Below are 22,036 nucleotides of genomic sequence, written 5' to 3' on the forward strand. Positions count from 1 at the left end.
AGATCCCCTGGAGAAGGAAATGGCAACCCACTCTAGTACTCTTGCCTGGAAAATTCCATGGACAGAGGAACCTTGTAGGCTACAGTCCATGGGGTCGCAAAGAGTCGGACACGACTGAGCAACTTCACTTACTCACTCACCCAGGTTGAAAACCTGGGATTCACCTTGGACTTTGTTCTTTATTCTACACTTCCAGTCAATCCTGAAATTGTACCATTTATCTCTTTCTGCTTTGCTTCACTCCATCTCTTCCTGACCCTCATCTGTGTCTGGCTTGTTGCAGCTGTCCCCTAACTGCCCAGCTGGCATTTCTCATTCCAGCCCTGCTCTTCTGTAGATCCATCAACCATAAAACCATCAGTGCAGTGTCTACTGAGGGTGAAAATGTGCTTAAGGCCTTACTGGGCTCTCCTTTGCCTAAAGCATAAACGCCTTACTCCTTAGCATGTATAGAAAGTTTTCTGTTATCTGGATGCCACCTGCCTCTGTGGCGTCTATTTTGCCACCCCCTGCCCACATTTCATATGATGACAATAATGAATGTTTGCATCTCCCCACCTGTACCACACTGCTTCTCACACATTTTTCACCCCTAATTTCCCTTTGCCAGCTGATGTTTCCTCTTTTCCTGCTTTCCCTGCATAACTTTGGCTTATCCTGTAAGGCTGGGCTCAATTGTCGCCCCCTGGCGCCCTCGCATCCAGCTTGGCATAGGAAGTGCTCATGTTTTATAGCTCATCTTGTTTTTACCGCATTGTTTTGTAACATTCTGTGTTTTTGTCTGTTGTTCCCATTGGATTGTGGTGCCCTGAAGGACAGGGCAAGAATCTTACTGGTCTTCTCTCTTATGCCACACAGAGAGGGCACTCAGTGAATGCCCATTGAACTCATGGCATTTTAAAACTTGAAAATAGTTTATTCTGGAACATAGAGCATCAGTTGACCTTAGATATTGGGCATCACAAGGAATGAACCATCACTGTTTAGATGAGAGACTGTACTAGTGAGATTTTACTCAAAACATTTTGAATTTTTTGAGGGGTGTGCATGAAGGTGGCAGAGATACTGTTTTACAAGAGGGTTTTCCCCCTATTATTTTTCTTCCTAGGGGAAAAAACAGCATCTTTTCAGATGGGCTCTTCTTCTATCCCTGACTTAAACGTCCTTGGTGCTCCAGCTTTCAACACCCTTTCCTCTCATGTGGCCACTTCACCCTGGGTGTTCTGTCCTTTTCTTTCGCCTCAGTAATTGTGTGAATGCTCAGGACTTCTGTGTGTCTCTTTTGAGCACAGGTTTGCATACGTGACTGCCTCGGGGACAAGGATACCTCAAATAACTCGTCCCAAAGCAGAAGCCGTTCCCTCTCCAGTCGAGTCTGTTAGCATCCTGTATCACTGTCTCTGAGGAGGGCACTGTGGTCCACCTAACTGTCCAGGCCAGAATCCTGGGCAACAGCCTGATCCTGAGAGGAGCTGGCACTGCGAATTACTCCTTCAAGATAATTGCTGTTCAGTTTTGTCCAATATGTGCTTTATTTCCTCACTCATAAAAATGGAATGTTTATATTGGTTAATAGCTTGGATTTCAGACTGAGACTTAAAGGGGTCCAAATCCTGGCCCCACTTCGCACTGGTTCTTTGACCTTAACCCTGAAACAACTTTTCCAGCCCTCAGTTTCCACTCGTGTAAAAGGGGAGTATTGATAGCACCTGTTGCCTGTTGAAGTGGTGTGGGTATTCAAGGAAATAATGAATGAAAAGCACTTAGTGCAGTGCTTGCCACATCCAAAGAACTCAGTAAGTTATCTGTGATCTTTCTAATTTTAAAAAGATTTCAGTAACTCAATTGAAAGTCTTTAAAGTCTATTAAAGTCTTTAAAGTATTGAAACTATGAACTAGAAAATCCAGTGTATCAAAACCACCAGTGTCTTGAGGTTCTAGTTACCTGAAATATCAATGAATTTTCCACCATAAGTTGTACTTTTTGTCATTCTTTTCCAATTTCCAACTTTGAATATAAGATAGTATTTGTGCTGTGTGTGCTATGGTGAGTTGCTTCCGTTGTGTCCAATGCTTTGGGACCTATGGACTGTAGCCCCCCAGGCTCCTCTGTCCATGGGATTCTCCAGGCAAGGATACTGAAGTGGGTTGCCATGCCCTCCTCCAGGGGATCTTCCCAACCCAGGGATCAAGCCAGCATTTCTTCTGTTTCCTGCATTTGCAGGTGGTTCTTTACCACTAGTGCCACCTGGGAAGCTGTAAGACAGCATCGTTTCTGAATAAGTGTCTTCAAAGAGTTTACTTTAAATGTAGCAGTTATTTTTCTAGTTAAAACTGAGAAAATAAAGTACAGGAAAAGTAATTTTCTGTTCTCTATGAAAGTTCCTTTTATCTTTTGCAATAGTTTTGACTTAGGGTCTATAAATATTAGCATAGCTAAATGAAATAGATTGTGTCTTGGAAGGAAACATGAGTGCACATAGTAAAAAATGAGATGTGTGTGTGTGTGTGAGTGAGAGACCTCTGTGATTATATGGTATCCTAAATGTTCTCATGTGTTTATTTTTGTTGGTGGTGGTGGAGTTAAAATACAATTTATTATAACCTTATGAAAATTTGTAATATTTGCCAACTTTGCACAAGGCCTGGTCTTCATGAGTATTGTGTGTTCAGATTAGCTTCATCCCACATAACTGCAGTATAGGACATAGAACTTTAGAGGGGACTGGTCTTCTCTGTACTTTCTTTTTAAAAAGATCACAAATGTCGAATATCCCTTTAGTCTGAGGCTTACTTTTCATTTTTGATGATTAGTAACCACAGTGAAAGTAATAGCAGCACTCAGTCTTGCCTTGAAATGTGCTTTGAATTAGTCTGTATTTCTAGTACAAATATGATGAATTAAGGTAAAATTTTAAACAGTGAAAACCAGCCCGATTATTTGTAACAAGCCCCTTCATATATATATATTTTTTTTTTTAATTTTTTTTTTTTCCAGAGCTGACTTTATGGAAGATGAGGCAGTTAAACAGGTTTTGGAATATAATCCTTGGTGGACTGATTTATATTCAGAAATGATGACCTCTTTGGAAAAGGGTCAGGAGGAAGAAAATTTTGCTGCATTAGGTAAGAAACTCAAAATAAGACTCATTTACGCACTGCCTTTCTTAAATATACAATTGTAATTGTCACATGGAGTGAAGGTATTGTTTTGATTTGCTAATTTTGGAAATAGGAGCTTCACCCGGGACTGGGAAGTGCCACACAGTAGTTATACTTATTTGTCTCAGAAAATTCTTTTTGGAATATGTTTTACTTTTGAATCATTGGGGTTCTAAAATTTCTTAATTGTTAAAATATTTTTATCAAATTTAGGGACATTAACATACAGGACATGTGTAGTTGTTGAATAATCTGCTTGTGGGATCTGAATGTTCCTCTGTGGTAAATGCGTTTGAGTATTAGTAAGATGATGCTGTGAAAGTGCTGCACTCAATATGCCAGCAAATTTGGAAAACTCAGCAGTGGCCACATGACTGGAAAAGGTCAGTTTTCATACCAATCCCAAAGAAAGGCAATGCCAAAGCATGCTCAAACTACCACACAATTGCACTCATCTCACATGCTAGTAAAGTAATGCTCAAAATTCTCCAAGCCAGGCTTCAGCAGTGCATGAACCGTGAACTTCCTGATGTTCAAGCTGGTTTTCGAAAAGGCAGAGGAACCAGAGATCAAATTGCTAACATCCACTGGATCATGGAAAAAGCAAGAGAGTTCCAGAAAAACATCTATTTCTGCTTTATTGACTATGCCAAAGCCTTTGACTGTGTGGATCACAATAAACTGTGGAAAATTCTGAAAGATATGGGAATACCAGAGCACCTGACCTGCCTCTTGAGAAATCTGTATGCAGGTCAGGAAGCAACAGTTAGAACTGGACATGGAACAACAGACTGGTTCCAAATAGGAAAAGGAGTGCATCAAGGCTGTATATTGTCACCGTGCTTATTTAACTTATATGCAGATTACATCATAAGAAACGCTGGACTGGAAGAAACACAAGCTGGAATCAAGATTGCCGGGAGAAATATCAATAATCTCAGATATGCAGATGACACCACCCTTATGGCAGAAAGTGAAGAGGAACTAAAGAGCCTCTTGATGAAAGTGAAAGTGGAGAGTGAAAAAGTTGGCTTCAAGCTCAACATTCAGAAAACGAAGATCATGGCATCTGGTCCCATCACTTCATGGGAAATAGATGGGGAAACAGTGGAAACAGTGTCAGACTTTATTTTGGGGGGCTCCAAAATCACTGCAGATGGTGACTGCAGCCATGAAATTAAAAGACACTTACTCCTTTGAAGAAAAGTTATGACCAACCTAGACAGCATATTCAAAAGCAGAGACATTACTTTGCCGACTAAGGTCCATCTAGTCAAGGCTATGGTTTTTCCAGTGGTCATGTATGGATGTGAGAGTTGGACTATGAAGAAGGCAGAGAGCTGAAGAATTGATGCTTTTAAACTGTGCTGTTGGAGAAGACTCTTGAGAGTCCCTTGGACTGCAAGGAGATCCAACCAGTCCATCCTGAAGGAGATCAACCCTGGGATTTCTTTGGAAGGAATGATGCTAAAGCTGAAGCTCCAGTACTTTGGCCACCTCATGGGAAGAGTTGACTCATTGGAAAAGACCCTGATGCTGGGAGGGATTGTGGGCAGGAGGAGAAGGGGACGACAGAGGATGAGATGGCTGGATGGCATTGCGGACTCGATGGACGTGAGTCTGAGTGAACTCTGGGAGTTGGTGATGGACAGGGAGGCCTGGTGTGCTGCGATTCATGGGGTTGCAAAGAGTCAGACACGACTGAGCAACTGAACTAAACTGAACTGAACTGAATGGTGAGACAAGACCAAGTTTTCCAGCCCTTTGTCTGTTGGATGAATTTGATAAGCTCTCCCCAGTTTTTTCACAAGTGGTTTCATGTGGAAGCAGGGCTAGTTATCTTCCTTTCTCTGTCTTACAGAGAGCAATTTTTACCAAATAAGGCCGAGCTAGGGGGTTTTATGAGCCACAAGAGACGATTGTGCCATGCTTAACATTAAGCCAAATATTATACACAGAGTTGTAGTTTTAGACAGGCATTTTATTATTGGGCTTCCCAAGTGATGCAGTGGTAAAAAATCTGTCTGCCAGTGCAGGAGACACAAGAAATATGGGTTCAATCCCTGGGTTGGGTAGATTCCCTGGAGTAAGAAATGGCAACCCACTCCAGTAGTCTTGCCTGGAGAACGCCATGGACAGAGGATCCTGGTGGCCTATGGTCCACGGGGTCACAAAACAGTTCGACATGACTGAGCACTCACTCACACACACACACACACAGATTTTATTAACACCTTTTCTAAGTGGGAGGTTGGTGTGTTAAGTCTGTGAATTAGAATTATAACAGTTTCACATAGATCAAGAATAGTGGGCTAGTGTTTTCTGTTATACTGATTTGGCTTTTAATTACATATTAAAAATACCATGCCTAGACTTGTGTTGCGATGATCACTTTGCAGTATATGCAGATGTTGAATTTTAGTGCTGTATACTTGAAAATTATATAATAAAAATACATGTATTAAAAAATCCATCCTATGCATTATTTGAGAGTGAACAATCTTACTTCCAAAAAAAAAAAAATTTCAGTGTTTAAATGAAAGGAACACACACACACTTGCATGAAATGGAATATAGAATCTCCTCACTCCAAATTCCTTTTCCTGAAAATAATCACTGTTAACAGTTTGGGGTATTTTAAACACATATACCCACATCTAAGCATTTGCTTTTAGAAGTTTATACACATAGATTCATATACACTCTCTTCTCACTTTGCTTTCTTTATAGTATATGTTGTACATCTTCCATCAATGCTTACAGTTCTACCTGAAGCTTTTAATACCTGCCTAGTGTTCCGTGTGTTTTTGTGTCATAACTGGTGACTGTTTGGGTTGTTGACTACTTGTGGACATTCAGGGAGTTTACATGTCTGCAGTGACCTTCTTTGACCACTGATTCTGAAGAAACTGTTGCTTCACAGTGCTTTGATCCTCTGCATAGAAATGCAGTAGCTTGCTATTTGTTCTATTTCTAGAGCCTCGAGAGAACCTATCATATAATGGATACTCAACAAATATTTGTAGAATAAAATAAATATTGCAGTAAATATTTTTGTAGTTAGGTTTCATTAGAATTTAGGTGGTCTCTGCCAGATTAAAAAATTGCCACTATAAGTTTTTGGAGTTGAGTCTCCCGTACAATGGAAACTTATTTGTAAATAATGATTCTTGCTCCACTGTTTTCAGCAAATTCTTGGTTTTATATTTGATTTGAGTTTAAGAATCTTTCAGAGACTTCCCGTATCATGTAGGGGAATTTTCAGGCATGGGATTGCTAACACGATTTATACGCCATATGGACCTGCTCAGAAAGTTTGTTCAGGCTTAAATCGTCAGTGCTTTCTATTGGTTTGAGTCAGCTCCCCAGTTTTGGTGTGGTTTCTTACTGAAGCAGTCTGGGAAGGAATTGGTGGTTGTGTAGTTTTCTGTCCACAAGGGTGAGCTAGCTGCCTTAAAAATCGAGATGGTATTTACCTTTAATTTAAATTTTAACTTGCTCTGCTTTAATCAGTTGTAGTGTATTCTAGGTCCTATTTTCTGTCTCAGCTGTTCTCTATGTATAATTTTAACAGAAGGGTAAGCCAGTTGGTGCCTTTAACCACCGTCCCTTCTGAGTCTCTGTGGTGTGTAATCCAGACTGGTGCTTCAGACACACTCCCAGCCCATTAAACTGTTACAGTGATTTATTCTCAGAATCACTTTTGAAAACAACAAGGGCATGTGATAAAGGTAGAGGAACTTGAATTCTGTATTGTACAGATGGTACCTCTTGTAAATGTGCTAAGTAATGGTTTTGTCTATGAAAGTCGCTCAGTCATGTCCAACTTTTTGCCACCCCGTGGACTATACACTCCGTGGAATTCTCCAGGCCAGAATACTAGAGTGGGTAGCCTTTCCTTTCTCCAGGGGATCTTCCTGACCCAGGAATTGAACTGGGGTCTCCTGCATTGCAGGTGGATTCTTTACCAACTAAGCTATCAGGGAAGCTTGGTTATGCCTAGGATATAAGGTAAATAGGGGTTCAGGGTTTAATGCCCTGCTCCTCCACAGGCTGGCTTTGTGACTTTGCGACTACTCTCGGATGCTGTGGAAATCCTGTATCTGCCTCACAGAATTGTCGTGAGGATTGAACTAGACCATTTACTTAAAATCTTAGTATATTGTGTGTTAGAAATTATCAGTACAGAGTAAGTCAATGGCAGGAGAGCCAGGAATTGACTGGCTTCCCTTTGAAATGACAGTTTTTGTACATTTACATGGCTTAAAGGGCAAGTTCTTTGTTAACAAGATTCTTCTTTCAGTTTTTTTTTTCTTGTTCAATTTTTTGAGACACTCAGAATTGGAGGCACACATTGAAATGTGTCAAACCAGGCTCAAATAGGAGAGAAAAGAAATAAACCAAAAAATGAACCCTGAAGTTCTCAGCTCATTCAGGCAGTATGCTGCTGCTGTAATTTCCCCCTTTCTCCTCTTCCTCTTATCCCCTCTTTGCTCCCAGGCCTTCTTCCTCTCTCTCATTGTAGGGGGACATTTCCAGCAGACACAACAGTGCAGGTGAGTGGTGCGTCTTGGATTCCTCCTCCTCGTAAAGCATTAAGCTGGATTGTCTTGATTTCCAGATAAGCCTTAGGTGATAAACTTTGTCCCCTGTCTTTGCCTCGGTTATGACTTTTGTCATATTCATCGTCGCTCTGAGTTATAACACGGAGACTTTCCCTGCCGTCTTCAATTCTATAATGATCCGGATCTTCCTCCCCAAAGGCTTGTAAATGGAAGTGTTAAATGCAGTGCTCCCACTGAGCTCTGGTTTCACGAGGATGAGCTTACCACATTTCCCATGTTGTGTCTCAGCGGTTAATCTCAGCCCAAGAATCTTGGCACGTGATTGCTTGTTATGACACCATGTAACACTCATAGTCGGTGAACTTCCTAGCAGGGACATCCTGTTTGGCACCAGTGTTTGCGGAGCTAAACTGTCAGCATCAGCCCTGAAAGCTGCAACACTGTGGGGCTGCCCATTTGAGCCAAGGGTTTGAGTGCAGTACATTTTCTTCTGATTCCCTTGATCTGTTTCCAGAAAGTATACAATGGAATAGGTTTGCATTTCTCTCAGAGGAGCCAGATCATGTATGATTTGTTGACCCACAGAGGACAAGGATGTTTGGGAAGAGAATTAGGCAGCAAAGAAGATTTAAAAGTAATAAAAATAGATGATGTTTGAAGTGAAATAACAAAGTCACTTTCCACGTTGGTGGGAGCCACTTGGCGGTCTTCAAATGTATTGATGGAGTTTCTCATTTTGGGAGGTGATCTTCGGCCATTTGCTTCCATGTTAAGGCACCAGTTTCTTCCCTGAATAGAGCCCAAATAGGCTTTTGTTTGACTGTCGATTATTTGTTGTTGTGTGCTTAGTTGCTGAGTCTTATCTGACTCTTCACGATCCCCTGAACTGTAGCCCAGCAGGTTCCGCTGTCCACAGGATTTCCCAGGCAAGAATACTTGAGCGGGTTGCAATTTCCTTCTCCAGGGGTTCTGCCCGATCCAGGGTTTGAGCCTGCATCCCCTGAATCTCCTGCATTGGCAGGCAGATTCTTTACCATTGAGCCACCTGGGAAACCCTGTAGATTGTTTACAGAAGTATAATTAACCAAAATGTTATGAACTGGACAGCAAAGCTGCTATGTTGTGTAGCTAAAGTCGCATGAATGCTTGACAAATGTTAACTGTGGTGGCAAGCATCCAGGTATTATTGGTACTGTGTCTGTAGTTACTTGTGGTGCTTCTCCTTGGCTAGACCTGACTGTGTGCAAATCTCCCCAAGTTTCTCTTTGGGTGATATGATTTATAGCTCTAATGTGAAAGGCCTGGGGGAGCTCAGACTTTTGGTTTCTCTACTGATTTCCCGGTTTGTTGTTATTGTAATTTATTATCTCTGGTTTCTTTGCTTGAAGTTCAGAATTTAAATATTTCTGTGTATTATTAATGAACTACTTAGGCCGAACTGGAACTCAAACCACCCAGGAAAAGGTGGTTGTGTTGTAAGGGAAGGTTAGGGGCACCCAGCATTCAGGAATTTGAAAGAGTACATTCAAGTCAGCCTTGTGTGTACAGTCACAGAAAATTACCTGTGATGATGGAAAGACTGACCTGTGGGTCATATAACATCAGAGCTCATAGTTCCCAACTCAACCTTTGCAAATCATTGAATACATACAGGTGTGATGACTTAGGAGTAAGGAATAAATGTGTGTGTGAATGATTTGATGTGTTGTTCACTGGTTCTGGGCACGCTTACCTTGTGATTCAGAATTCCATGGAAGCAGAAGTCTTTCTTAGCCAGCTAGGGTCTAAAGGCTTTTCTCTAGTGAGATACTATTGTCATGATCACCTGGCACTTTCCTATTAGCTAAACTAATGAACGTCTCCAAAACTGTACCTAAGGGAATATCTTCTCAGGTGTTCTTGCTGAGTAATAGGGGTCTTCAAATACTTTGTCAGATATGTGTTCTTTATGCAGTGAAGAAATGTTCCTTTTTATAACTTCCTCACATCAAACCACTTAAAGTGAATGGAGAGCTTCTCTTTAATTGAAAAATCTTCATATGAGCCCTGTAATGGGACAGTCAACACCCAGTTGATCTGTCACATGAATTTCTTTTTTAGAAGTCAATCTTTTTTGTTTTTTTTAGAAGTCAGTCTTTAAAGAGTGCTTCTCCTAACTGTGTTATACTCACCTGTATTCTTAAACTTTAAAATATACACATTTCTTTTTATTGCTGGCCAGCAAATTAAAAACGTTCATATAGTTACTTGTTTATATAAACAATGCTTGTACAAATACATTAAAAATTTTTTAAAACATAGACTGTTTAACATGGCTGAAAAAAATAGTGTATGTCATATCCTGTCTTTTTTTTTTTTTTTTAGTACTAACGGTATTTTAGTAAGTAAAGGAATATTGCTCCTAGTAATTTCATGTAAGGGTATTTAAGATTTTTTTTTTTCCCAAGAGAACAGACTGCAAAAACTGCTAGAAGGAAACCTTACAGCAAAAAGAAGCCATGTTAAACTTAAGGCTCCTAAGAGTATAGACATGAAAACGATATGTGAAAAGGGACCATTATGAGGGAGTAATCATATTCTTTTCCTTCGGGCTTTTGCCCAGTTGTAATGAACAGAAGGGCAGTCTTTTGTTGAGCAGAGACAGAAAGCCTGGGACTTAACTAGCTATCAAGAGAGTGACTTGGGAATATTAAAAAGGTGGTTTAATAATTTTTGGTTTTTGAGAAGGTGTCAAAAACACGTGGCTTTTATTAACTCTTCTCCACTAAGAAGGGGCTTCCTGAGTTAAAACTGAGCTCATGCCCTCTCAGCTAGTGGCCAAGTTTCCTGCCTTTCTTTGCCCCGGATGTGTTTGTAAGTCCTTGATGATAGGAAGTGAGTGAAAGTGCTGTGTGCACTTTCTGGATCAATTCCTTAGAACTTTGACATTGGTTGGAAAATTTTAACCTGAAACAGCATCTTATACCATAGATGAAAGTGGAGATGCTGATACTCACCCGTTCTGGACTGTTCACTCCAAGTAGTAGTGTGAGAGAGAAACTTCTGTCTTACTGAAGCCACTGTATTTTGGGTCTATCTGTATGTACATTTTATATGCCTATATGCGCGTGTGTGCTAAGTTGCTTCTGCCCTGTCCAGCTCTTTGTGAGCCTGTGACCATGGGATTCTCCAGGCAAGAATACTGGAGTGGGTTGCTATGCCCTCCTCCAGGGGATCTTACGACCAGGAATCAGATCCACGTCTCTTGTGTCTCCTGCATTGGTAGGGGGTTCTTTACCACTAGTGCCACCTGAGAAGTCCTTGGTAAGGTAACTGATATATAGAAAGAGATAGTGTCTCTCTCTTCTGTTGATAATTTATTGGGAATGGGAAAAATATTGTATTTGCAGGTGACAAAAACCTAAAGTGCTTGGAGGTAGTATTTAGCAAGAAAAGCAGCAGATCTATTTGATAAAGTTGGTGGTTCAATACAGTAGAAAAGATGGCTTACTGAGCAGACTGTGCTGGCACAATTAACTCCTCATCTGTAATTAACCAAAATCGGAAAATACAAAAAAGTAATTTTCAGATAGATTATAGAGACTACATGGACAATTCAGGAGTTGGAGAAACCTTATTGAAGACTATAAATTCACAATCTGGTAAAAAAAAAAAAAGACATATTGGACTACACACAGACATAAATAATTCAATGATCTAAGATCCTCTAAACAGAGTCAGTACAGAGGCAGTAGATTTGGAGAGATGACTAGGGTTTGAATCCATAATAGAGAAGTTCTTAAATATTTGACAAGCCATCCAGAAAAACACCGGGCAAAACATATGGGTAATTTATAGGAGAGCAAATCTAAGTTGCCAAACAAATCTATGAAATAATGTTCAGAGTTTAGCAGCTAGAGAAATACTAACTGAAGTAACAGTGATATGCCACTGTATTAATTTCCTCTTATTGAATGCCAAGTTACTACAGATCAGGAACAGAGTTCTGATTTGGCTGTTTTCATGGGTCAGGAGACAGGTATGGAGACCCTGATACTCACCTGTCCCGGACTGTTCACTCCGAGTAGTAGTGTGAAAGAGAAACTTGTCTTACTGATCAGCCAGTGTATTTTGGGTCGGTCTGTTTACAGCAGTTTAGCCTGTCCTGACCTGCATATAATGGACAATTCTGAAACCTGGGAAAAAGGCTTCAAAGTTATTTTGGCATTACTTTGATATTCACTGGCTCTGGAAGCTAAATGTTCCTCATGACTGAGTTGAACAACTTTTAAAATGATTTTGAAAGTGGTCTTCTTATGGGGCATGGAAGGAAAATGAAGAATTAATTTGTAAGGGAAGAGATTGATGACACTGACTTAGAGGTAATAATATATCTAGATACTTCTCTAGATGCTTAGAAGCTGAGGCGGGGTCCTCTGCTCAGGGTCTTGGAAGGCTGGAGACAAATAAGGCCATCTTTTCATTTTCAAAAAATAGGTGTTTACAGCTGTATTCCTTTCTGAAGCTCAGAGTTCTTTTCTAAGCTCACATGATGGTTGGCAGAACTTGATTCCTGCGACTATAGAACTGAGACCCCCATGTTCTTGCTGGCTTTCAGCCGGGGCGTCACTCTCAGCTATTAGAGGATCCCACAGGTCCCTGCCACGTGGCCCCCTCATGACATGACGTCTTATTTCTTCACGATTGGCGATTGGCGGGAGAGTCTCTGCCAATATCAGAACATAGTCATAATAATCGTAATAGTAACTGTCCTATTACTGTTGCCATATTCTTTTGAATAGAAGCAAGTCACAGTTCCTGCCCACACTCAAGTGATGTCTTATTGGGGGTCATTTTAGGATTTTTCTTACCACAGTCCTTTCATATCCATTAAACTGAAAATGGTTTTTGAAAAAGCATTTATGGCTGGGAACAAGCAAGAGATATGCTTAAGGAAGGGAACTTCTGTCCATGACCATTACAAAGGAGAGATGTAGCCCTTAAATAAAGTATCTCTTAAAAAGAGATAAATTTTTTGACCCAGTAAGTCTACTGTTGGGGATCTGTTTTATGGAAATAAGGCCTCCAGTATCCAGTGACATCTGATATGACATTTACTGCAGCAGACGCAGAGTGAATGCCCATCAGTAGGGGGAGTGGTTGGATAGAGCATACTACACCATGGAATATTCTACTCCTTCACAAAATTAGCTAAGTACCAAGTGACTTGGGGAGATTTCCTGGAGGTGTCATTGAGTTAGACTGGCTAGATGGAAAAAATTAATCTGATTTTCTCGGGAGGAAAATGTATCAACTCCCTTGTATGCATGTTTGTGTGTCCTTATGGTTGTAAAGAAAAATATGAAGTGATATATACTAGATTTTTTTTAACATGGAAAAAGTTATTGATGAGGATAAAGGGTGCCAAGCAGAAGAAGGAAAGGAAACATCCTCTTCCAACCAGTCTAGTATGTGTGGTATAATCATATTTGCATATTTATGTAAAACTTTGTATAAATGATATTTGAAAAATACTATAAGCCCTTAAAATTGACTAATACATGGGAATACTTCCATTTCTCTGTATAGAACTTTCAAAGTGAATAATATTTACAGAGTGTTTCACATGTTTTCTGTTAACAAAACATAATTATCTTATTTTTAAAGTCAATAACTCTGTCATTTAACTGTCTTGAGTACAGAACTGTGTAGCAAAAAAAAAAAAAAACACAAAAACAAAACAGAGCCAGTGTGTGGGAAATAAGGAATAGATATTGTTTAGACATTTTTTCCTTTTTTTTTTTTTAGCCCTACTAGAATTTGAACAAATACATAGCTGTTAAAAAAATTGTGAAGTCTAATTAAAAAGTTGTTTCCATGTCCAGAGTATAATTTTTCGGTTTCTATAATTAAAGTTCTAATTTTGACAAATCTGTCTGCAGTGGGGGTTTTACCAAACAGAATGGAACATCTAAGTTTTAAATGCATTTTCTTCTAGTGTCTTTTTCTGAAGAAGAGAAATATCAGCTGCGAAAATTTGTTAATAAATCTTACCTGCTGGACAAGAGAGCCCATCGTCAAGTATACTACAGTTTGATTGATATCCTTCTGGCATATTGCTATGAGACCCGTGTCACCGAAGGAGAGAGGAACGTAAGTGCATGTGTGTCTGTGAACGTTGGCATAGACTGTCGTACAGAGTAAACTGTATTAAGGTCATGAGTGAGACCAGTCGTGTTTATTTAGGGACACTCCGAACTGAGGTGCACAGGAGTGTTGGTGATGGGTGCCAGCATGAAAGCATAATGCTTTTTAAAGATTTATTCATTTATTTATTTTTGATTGTGCTGGGTCTTCATTGCTGCGCAAGCGTTTCTCTAGTTGTGGCAAGCAGGGGCTACGCTCTAGTTGAGGTGTGCAGCCTTTTCATTGGAGTGACCTCTTAGAAGCACGGGTTCCAAGGTGCATGGGCTCAGTAGTTGCGCCGTGTGGGCTCTAGAGCACAGGCTCAGTAGTTGTGGCGCATGGGCTGACTTGCTCAAGGCATGTGGGATCTTCCCAGACCAGGGATCAAACCTGTGTCCCCTGCATTGGCAGGCGGATTCTTACGCGCTGAGCCACCGTGGAAGCCCCAGCATAATGCTTTTATTTGGTCTTTTTTTCCTTCTCTCTTGGCACTAGTTTCACTCAGTAGCAGAGTGGGGAAGTAAAGCTGAAGGTAGGGAAGAAGGATATCCTAGGCTCTCGTCTCTTTTAGGAGATGAAGTGACCAAATGAGACAGCTGTTGCCACATGGCACCTGACATTGGAAAGCGGTAAACTTAACCATTTTTAGTCTTTCTCTGAGCTGTCTATTAACAGATGTAAGGTATAGTATTTTGTACAAAAAGGAATGTGAGCGTTTATCTGCAGGTGTCCCTCAATTTAAATAGTATTTGTACTTCTGAAAAATTGTATGTAAATCACATTTTAAAAACCTGAATTTTATCTTTTTGCTATTCAGTGAAATTCTATTGCAAAAGTAAATCTTTTTGTAAAGTAAGGATGATCTTACTTTTTAAAATGATCTTTTAAACAAATATATACAATTATATTGTATCTCTTCTTATACCACATTTAATTCTGTAAATAAAGAGCTGAATTTCTTTCTCACCTATATCACTGATCATATATATATGTTTTTAAAAAAGGCTGGAAAGCCAGAAAAAAAATCTTTCCAGTTAATGTGTCCCTGTATCTATCGATAATAATTTTTGCTCAAGGGGTAATACTTGAGGTGTGCATATGCTTCCCTGTTATTTATTTATTTATTAAATTAAAAAATTCTTTAAATTGGCATAAAGTTGATTTACAATATTTCAGGTTTATAATGTAGTGATTCAGTATTTTTATATATTTTACTCCTTTCAAAGTTATTATAAAATATTGGCTCTGTTTCCTTGTGCTGTACACTGTATTCTTGTATCTTATTTATTTTGTACATAGTAGTTCATCTCCTACCCCTATCATATCCCTCCCCCTTCCTTCTTTTTAAATTACACAAATAATTCATATTATTGTAAAGGAATATACAGGAAGAAAATAATTAAAATTTCCTGTCATCTCAGCTATCAAAGGTAGCCATTGTTACAAGGAAATATTTCTCTTTTTGGCTTCTTTCATTGCACATATGTATTTATATTGGGTTGTAATGTATGTACTATTATTTAACCTGCTTTTCTCACCTACTTAACGTCATAGCATTAGCATAATATTGGGATAAGGATTTGATATATGTCAATTTTTTTTGCTGTTGGGATTCTGAAAATTTGAAAGGTGACTTTTAAGATTTGTATTTGACTCCAAAATGAATATTAATTAGTGTATTAAGTGCATACTATAACTGAAAATGGATTTTGTTCCACTAATCTTTTTAGAATACCATAGTCAGAGAAAATGTTTTCTTTGACAGAAAAGATAGCTCCATATTGCTTGAGAAGATGAGTGAGAGTGTTTAGTTATGCTCATAAAATTTTGCACTTTTCATTCTTAGATTCACATATTTGAAATCACGAAGTCTTGTAACTTCAAGGTCTTCTCTAGAATGTACTTATTCTTGCAGACCTTCTCTGAAAAGCTAGCTTCTTCAGCAGCTTTTTAAATGGCACAGAGAGTACTTCAACATTATCTTTGAGTCTTTTGGTAGATTATTTATGAAATATTTGGGAGGTAAGTAACCTAGTTGAGAAGGACAGAAATTGAGCATGCATTTCTTTTCTTTAGTTTCAAAGCCCTTGTGTTCTGGTACTCTTATCAGTGCAAAAGCTTTACTTTATAAAATTCTGAAGAAAGTGGAGACTTGGCCTTTGATCACCTTGACATCAGTACAGCCATAGACACTTCTTAGGTTTTACACATGTCAATACTATTCATATACTAGTTGAATAAGTGGATATAATTGTTTTCTTTCTAAATGACTTTACCTCTCATATGACACTATCCTTTTCTTCATAACAAATAAAGGTTGAATCTGCATGGAATATCAGAAAATTGAGTCCAACACTGTGCTGGTTTGAGGTACGATTTTCAGTTGCAGTTGTTTAGATTTTGTTTCTTCAGAGTTATATTTTGTTGTTATTAGTTCATTTGTGGTAATTTAAGCAATTCTTTGACTTTTTTTGCAAATTAATTAATTAATTTTAATTGGAGGCTAATTACTTTACAATATTGTAGCGGTTTTTGCCATACATTGACATTAATCAGCCACGGGTGTACATTTGTCCCCCATCCTGAACCTCCCTCCCCATCCCATCCCTTAGGGCCATCCCAGTGGACCGGCCCTGAGCGACCCCTCTCATGCATCGAACCTGGACTGAAAAGTGGTAACTTTATTGTACTAGTTTTTTTTTCCCCCATATTTTTAAATAAAATTCTGGTTTTATCTGTTACTCTTACTCTAATCATAGTACATAAATAAGGCGAGGTGTAGGGTATCTTCGAAGTTTGAAGGAGTGATGGGGACATTGTCTGTTGTGGGAAGATGCTGGGTCAAGTTTGAGGCCTGCATATAAATTGGCATATATTGGGGCTCAGAGCTCAAAGACAGGCAGCAAACTTAGGTGATAATACTGTTAACTGTCACTTACCACCAGAGACTGTGCTAAGCCTTATATATATATTACTTCACCTATTCCTTGCAGTAAGTCTGTGAGATAAGTATTACTGGTGTTTTACAGATGAAGAAATATATGTCATATAGCTTAAATAATTTATCCTAGGTTCTACAATTAGTATGTTTAGATCTCATAACTCTTCTAATATAGTCATAATTGTTTTTGTGTCTGTTTTCTAAAAAGCACTTGTGCGTATTTCACCAAAAATGGCAAAGGATAGTGTCTTTAAATTTACTAGTTTCGAACATGCTGTTGTCCATCAAAACAGAAGCTTTAAAAAAGTGTTTATTTAAAACAATTGATAACTGCATCATCTATTAAGGCAACTAGTTTTGTTTCTGTTTTTTTTTTTTCCTTCCCCAGTTTAAATCCTAAATAGTGTACATTTTCCGTTGGAAAATCAAAGTTGTTTCATGGCATCACTTTGTTCAAATAATAGATAAGGCGTATATGTAAGTTGGCATATATTGGCATACATCTTCCCATAACAGACATTGTCCCCAAACTTCCAAAATACCCTACATCTGTTCAAATAATAGCTAAGATAAAAACAGGGACTGAAACACTTCACTTTAGCGGAGAATCTTGCTACTCCAAGAATGTACATGAACTAACTGCCTGACCAGTATCCTCTGCTGGGAGCTTGTTGAAAAGACAGAATCCCAGAGCAGACCCTCTGAGTTAGACTCTCCAGGAATTCATATGCATATTTAAGATGGAAAAGTGCTTTTCTCTGGACTCCTCTTGGGTTCTGTGTATTTCCACAATCAGCATATAATGGATAAATTGGCTTTTGTAATACTCACAGTAATTATTCCAATATTGAAAAGAAAGTAGTTGGTGACTAGATCATTTCATAGTTTAGTTATTAAAATCTGCATGAAAAAATTCATCTATTTATGATTTTCTTTTGACATTTTTTATTGTTTTTTAAATAACTTACTATTGCCATACATGTAACCAGCTTTGTCAAACTTTTATAACTATTTAGTTTTCACCAGAAGTTTTTAGAAGTTCACCATTGTTTTTATATTATATCAAGTATTCTTTGTTGAGTACTTAGTATTCTTAATCAGATCACTTATTTATTAAAGGTGAATATACATGGAAATGTTGTATACTCCTTTAATTTTATATGTTAAGTTTTATTTGCAGGTTAACATTTTTATACATTTTAAATCAAAACCCAGTTAAAAAACAATTTTGTAGAAAATGTGTTTTCAGTAAGTTTTACATTGCTGATGGCACCAGTTTGATACCGTTCAAGATAAAGCCTTTTTACAGAAATGGGTAGTTTTCTCTTTGATAAGTGAAAGTAAATTACTGAAGTAAATGCCCTGTATTACTCATGCCCAAAGCAGAAAAACAAAGAGAGAGAGGAAAGAGGGGAACTGTGAACACATTGCACTGAAGAGTTCTGTATTTTTCATCTGCATTATCTCGAATGGTCCTACAGGACAAAAACATGAAGCTTGCATCATTTAGAAATGCATTCTATGTGCGTCTGTGTTTTGTTAGTACCATGTGTTTTACATTCATAGTGGTAATTCTTAAAAGACTTTAAAAACTCCTGCCATGAATGTGGTTTTTAAGGAGCACTTGTGATATGTTGATAAAGTATGAGGAATTACAAAGACCGAGATAAAAATTTTATTGTAAGTTTACAGAAAGAGTCTCACTGCATGGCACTGTGTTTATCTTCCACTTGGCTTCATGTTGACTCAGACTTGGTTTTTAATTGAGAATAGTTTTACATTTTGTTGTGTGCTTTTGTTTTGTGTAATATGGAAATGATTATTCATGTAAATGATACTTCACAGACTTGGACTAATGTTCATGAAATCCTGGTGTCTTTTGGAAGAAGAGTTTTGTGTTATCCACTGTACCGCCATTTTAAGCTGGTGATGAAAGCCTACAGAGACACTATAAAGATATTGCAGCTAGGTAAGATGTTATTATGCTTGCAAATTTGAGAGTGTAAAGTTAAATGTTTTTAGTCTGTGAGGATGTAGTCATTGATTTTTGCTTTTCTTCCTTTACAAAAATAAGTAATGAAAATCATCCAATCCAAACACTCTTCCTCTCAGGTGTTATATAAAGTAATTGTCTCTCTATATAGGTATATAATCATACAGACAGGTATGGTGCTCTTTTCAGAGAGGAGTGGGGAGGGTAAATACAGACAGTGTTCCAAAACATCTTGTATTTAGTAGATTGTATCATTCAGTATTTCTGTATCACACAGATGCCTGTAATTTTCTAGGCATTATTTTAGGGTTGTGAGTAAAATAATAAATAAGTTCCCTGCTCGTGTGAAGTTTACAGTTTTGCCAAGGTGACTGATGGTAAATAAGTAAGCAATTCCAGCACTGAGTGAAAAGTTCTCTGTTGGAGGCAGGACAGTCCTAGGAGGGGCACAGAACCTGGATTTGGCAGATCAGGAAAGGTTTTCCAGAGAAAGTTCAGCTACTCTGGTTACTTGATTATTGCTAAATGAAACCCCAAAAGACAAATGTTTGCTATTTTTAAAGACCGGGCATCCTATTTTTAAGGATGTGGAAAATTCTAAGCTCTGAAACAAATTCCGAAGTGCCTATAACAGCATCACTGGATAAGTATATAATTTCCAAGGTAATTACTTTTTTAAGGGGACAACATCCATTTGTATGTATTAGTTCTGGCAAATTTTTATTAAAACTCACTTGGTATACTTTATGGTCATTTCTTATAATTTTTTTAGGGAATCTCATCATTTCTTTGTCTTTAGATAACAGTGCATCTGGAGGTTTAGTTTTCAGACTTGAGGTTAAGAAGGAGAAAGGAAGAAGTTGTGTTCTTTTATACCACTAGGCTTAATGGGAATAATCACATCTGTAATGTTTTCTCCCTCCTAGGATTTATCTCGGTTTTTCTTTGACTTCTGTGTGACCCATGGTTTTCCCGCCCTGGGGGGAAAAGTCATGTTTGAAGTAGATTCTTTTAAAATAGATAATAATCATAAAAACGAATCAGTTAAATGACAGATCTCTTTTTGTTCATCCTATTGGTTTAGGCTAGCAGTATTTTATTTTAAAGGATTGTTGATTATAGAACAGAAGAGCTATTGCCTTTGAGGAATCTGTCTTCTTTAACAAGGGGAAACACACTGCTTTTTTTGGGGGGGAGTATTCTTTCTTTTTACCTTCTAAGATACTTTTTTAAAGATATTTTTGGTGTGGACCGTTTGTAAAGTCTTTGTGAAAATTGTTACAGTATTGCTTTTGTTGTATGTTTTGGTCTCTTGGCCCTGAGGCATGTGGGATCCTAGCTCCCTGACCAGGGATCAAATCCATACTCCCTTCATTGGAAGGCTAGTGTTAACCACTGGACCTCCAGGCAAGTCCCCAAGATATTTTTTTTGAACTGCAAAAATTATCTTGAAAAGTCAATCTACTGTAAATGACTGATTGTTGAGTTTGAGTACATGTCACAGTTAATTTCTTGTTTAAGTCATGCTAGATTATCTACACATTATTCATAGATTTAAACAGTGAGAATGCAGTTGTGATTTTCTTGTTATATCGTGGCTTTGAGATGGAAGACTTGCAACACCCCCATGTGCATGTGCACATGCACGGATGAGCATGCATGAGCATGTGTGCACACATACACACACACACACTCTCTTGCTCTTTTATTCTGCTAAATAATCTAGTTCTCCGGGTTTTTATTTGAAAAGTAATCAGTTGTGTGATTCATAGCCAAAAATAAATTTGACTGCCTTGACTTACACTGTAGTCAGTTCCTCAGTTTTAGTAGGTTGGAATTGAACATTTAGACTTAAGTTTAGACTATAAGTTTCTATTATAGATAATAGATTATTATCTATCTACCAAAAAAAAGGCTTATCAGCTGTGTTGTGATAGCAACAGAAAACCCGAGGTAGCCTGCTGAAAATGAATCCCAACCCTGTATGATCCGTGCACAGTATGTTCTGTGGCTTGTTTGGGTTGTGGCTAGTTAGTGCTGAAACAGAGAACTAGGTTGTCTAGAGTTCATGCCCTAAACCATGGGGATGGCAAGCTCTGGATGAGGGTTGACACCTTTGTTCATACTGGTGGGTGACACCAGGGTGCCATTAATACCATTGAAAAGTCTCAGTTGTTCAGATACCTTATAGTTTAAGTGCAGGTGTCGCTGGTTTGGCATTTAACGTTTTCCGAGAATGAATTCATGCCTACTTATAATCAAGAAAGCCATCACACTTTTATTCTGAAGGTCAGTGTTGTGCTTTCATAGTTGAAAGTAATAAATAACTCTTTCCCCAGAAGAAATGCAAATCTTATGTGAAGGCTGGTATCAGAATCTACAGACTGACTGAGAGCTAAGTTTTTAAAGAGCCATGCATTTGCTTTACCTGACTTCACAGAGGCCTTACAGAATTCTTTTCTGGGCCTTTGGCTGTTTTCAATTTTACATTCTCTCTGCTATACCTTCCCCACCCCTGGAAGACTCACTGTTGCTGTACGTATAACTCAGATTCTTTTAAGAGAAGAAAACCTACTTTGTCCTTTCAAGTGTTATTTTAGTGCTCAATGTCAGGCCTTGCATGTGGAATTCCTCTGTCTGAATCTATAATCTTGGGGCACATGATCATCCCATGTTTTCCCCCTCTGTTCCTGTATCTTTAGCAATTTTTACTTCTTCCTCCATTCTTTTGAGAAGAGTAGGAAGAATCCTTCATGGAAGTTTCACTTAGCTGCCATTATTCACTGAAAATCAATGATAAAAAGGAATTAAAAGAGAGTGATTTTGTAGTATGTCTTAAGAAATTTTATTGTTTTTATAAATGACCTAGTTGAGTACTTGATTATATACATTGTTTATACAACTTACTGTTTATTCCACTATCTGTGTTTCATTCATCTTTCTAAAGGCATTCTTTATTCTTCTTCCACATTCTTGTATGGTTATTGAGCATATAATGTAACTGTTAGAATGAAAGGGCTAAACATCAAGGGGTAAAAGGGAAAAAACTTAATTTTTTCTCCCTGTTCCCACTTCAAGCCCTTTCCGTGAAGTGTTTCTTTTATTGCTTATGGATGGAATATATATCCTATAAATATCACATCACATACATATATCCTATATGATAAATATTCTATAACTTTTTATATTGCTTTAGATTATAAGAGAAGT

General features: G+C 38.2%; 1 protein-coding gene across 1 annotated transcript in view; it reads left to right on the forward strand.

Moving 5' to 3' along the window:
- SHQ1 (SHQ1, H/ACA ribonucleoprotein assembly factor) overlaps positions 1-22,036 on the forward strand; it is a 98,636-nt gene that overhangs the window by 19,678 nt on the left and 56,922 nt on the right. The window contains exons 6-9 of the mRNA XM_069561637.1: positions 2,999-3,126; positions 13,705-13,859; positions 16,209-16,262; positions 18,679-18,802. Coding sequence (XP_069417738.1) covers positions 2,999-3,126; positions 13,705-13,859; positions 16,209-16,262; positions 18,679-18,802 — 461 coding nt within the window. The remainder of the gene's footprint in view (positions 1-2,998; positions 3,127-13,704; positions 13,860-16,208; positions 16,263-18,678; positions 18,803-22,036) is intronic.

The sequence above is a fragment of the Ovis canadensis genome, chromosome 19 (assembly GCF_042477335.2).
Source record: "Ovis canadensis isolate MfBH-ARS-UI-01 breed Bighorn chromosome 19, ARS-UI_OviCan_v2, whole genome shotgun sequence".
Classification (NCBI taxonomy): Eukaryota; Metazoa; Chordata; class Mammalia; order Artiodactyla; family Bovidae; genus Ovis; species Ovis canadensis.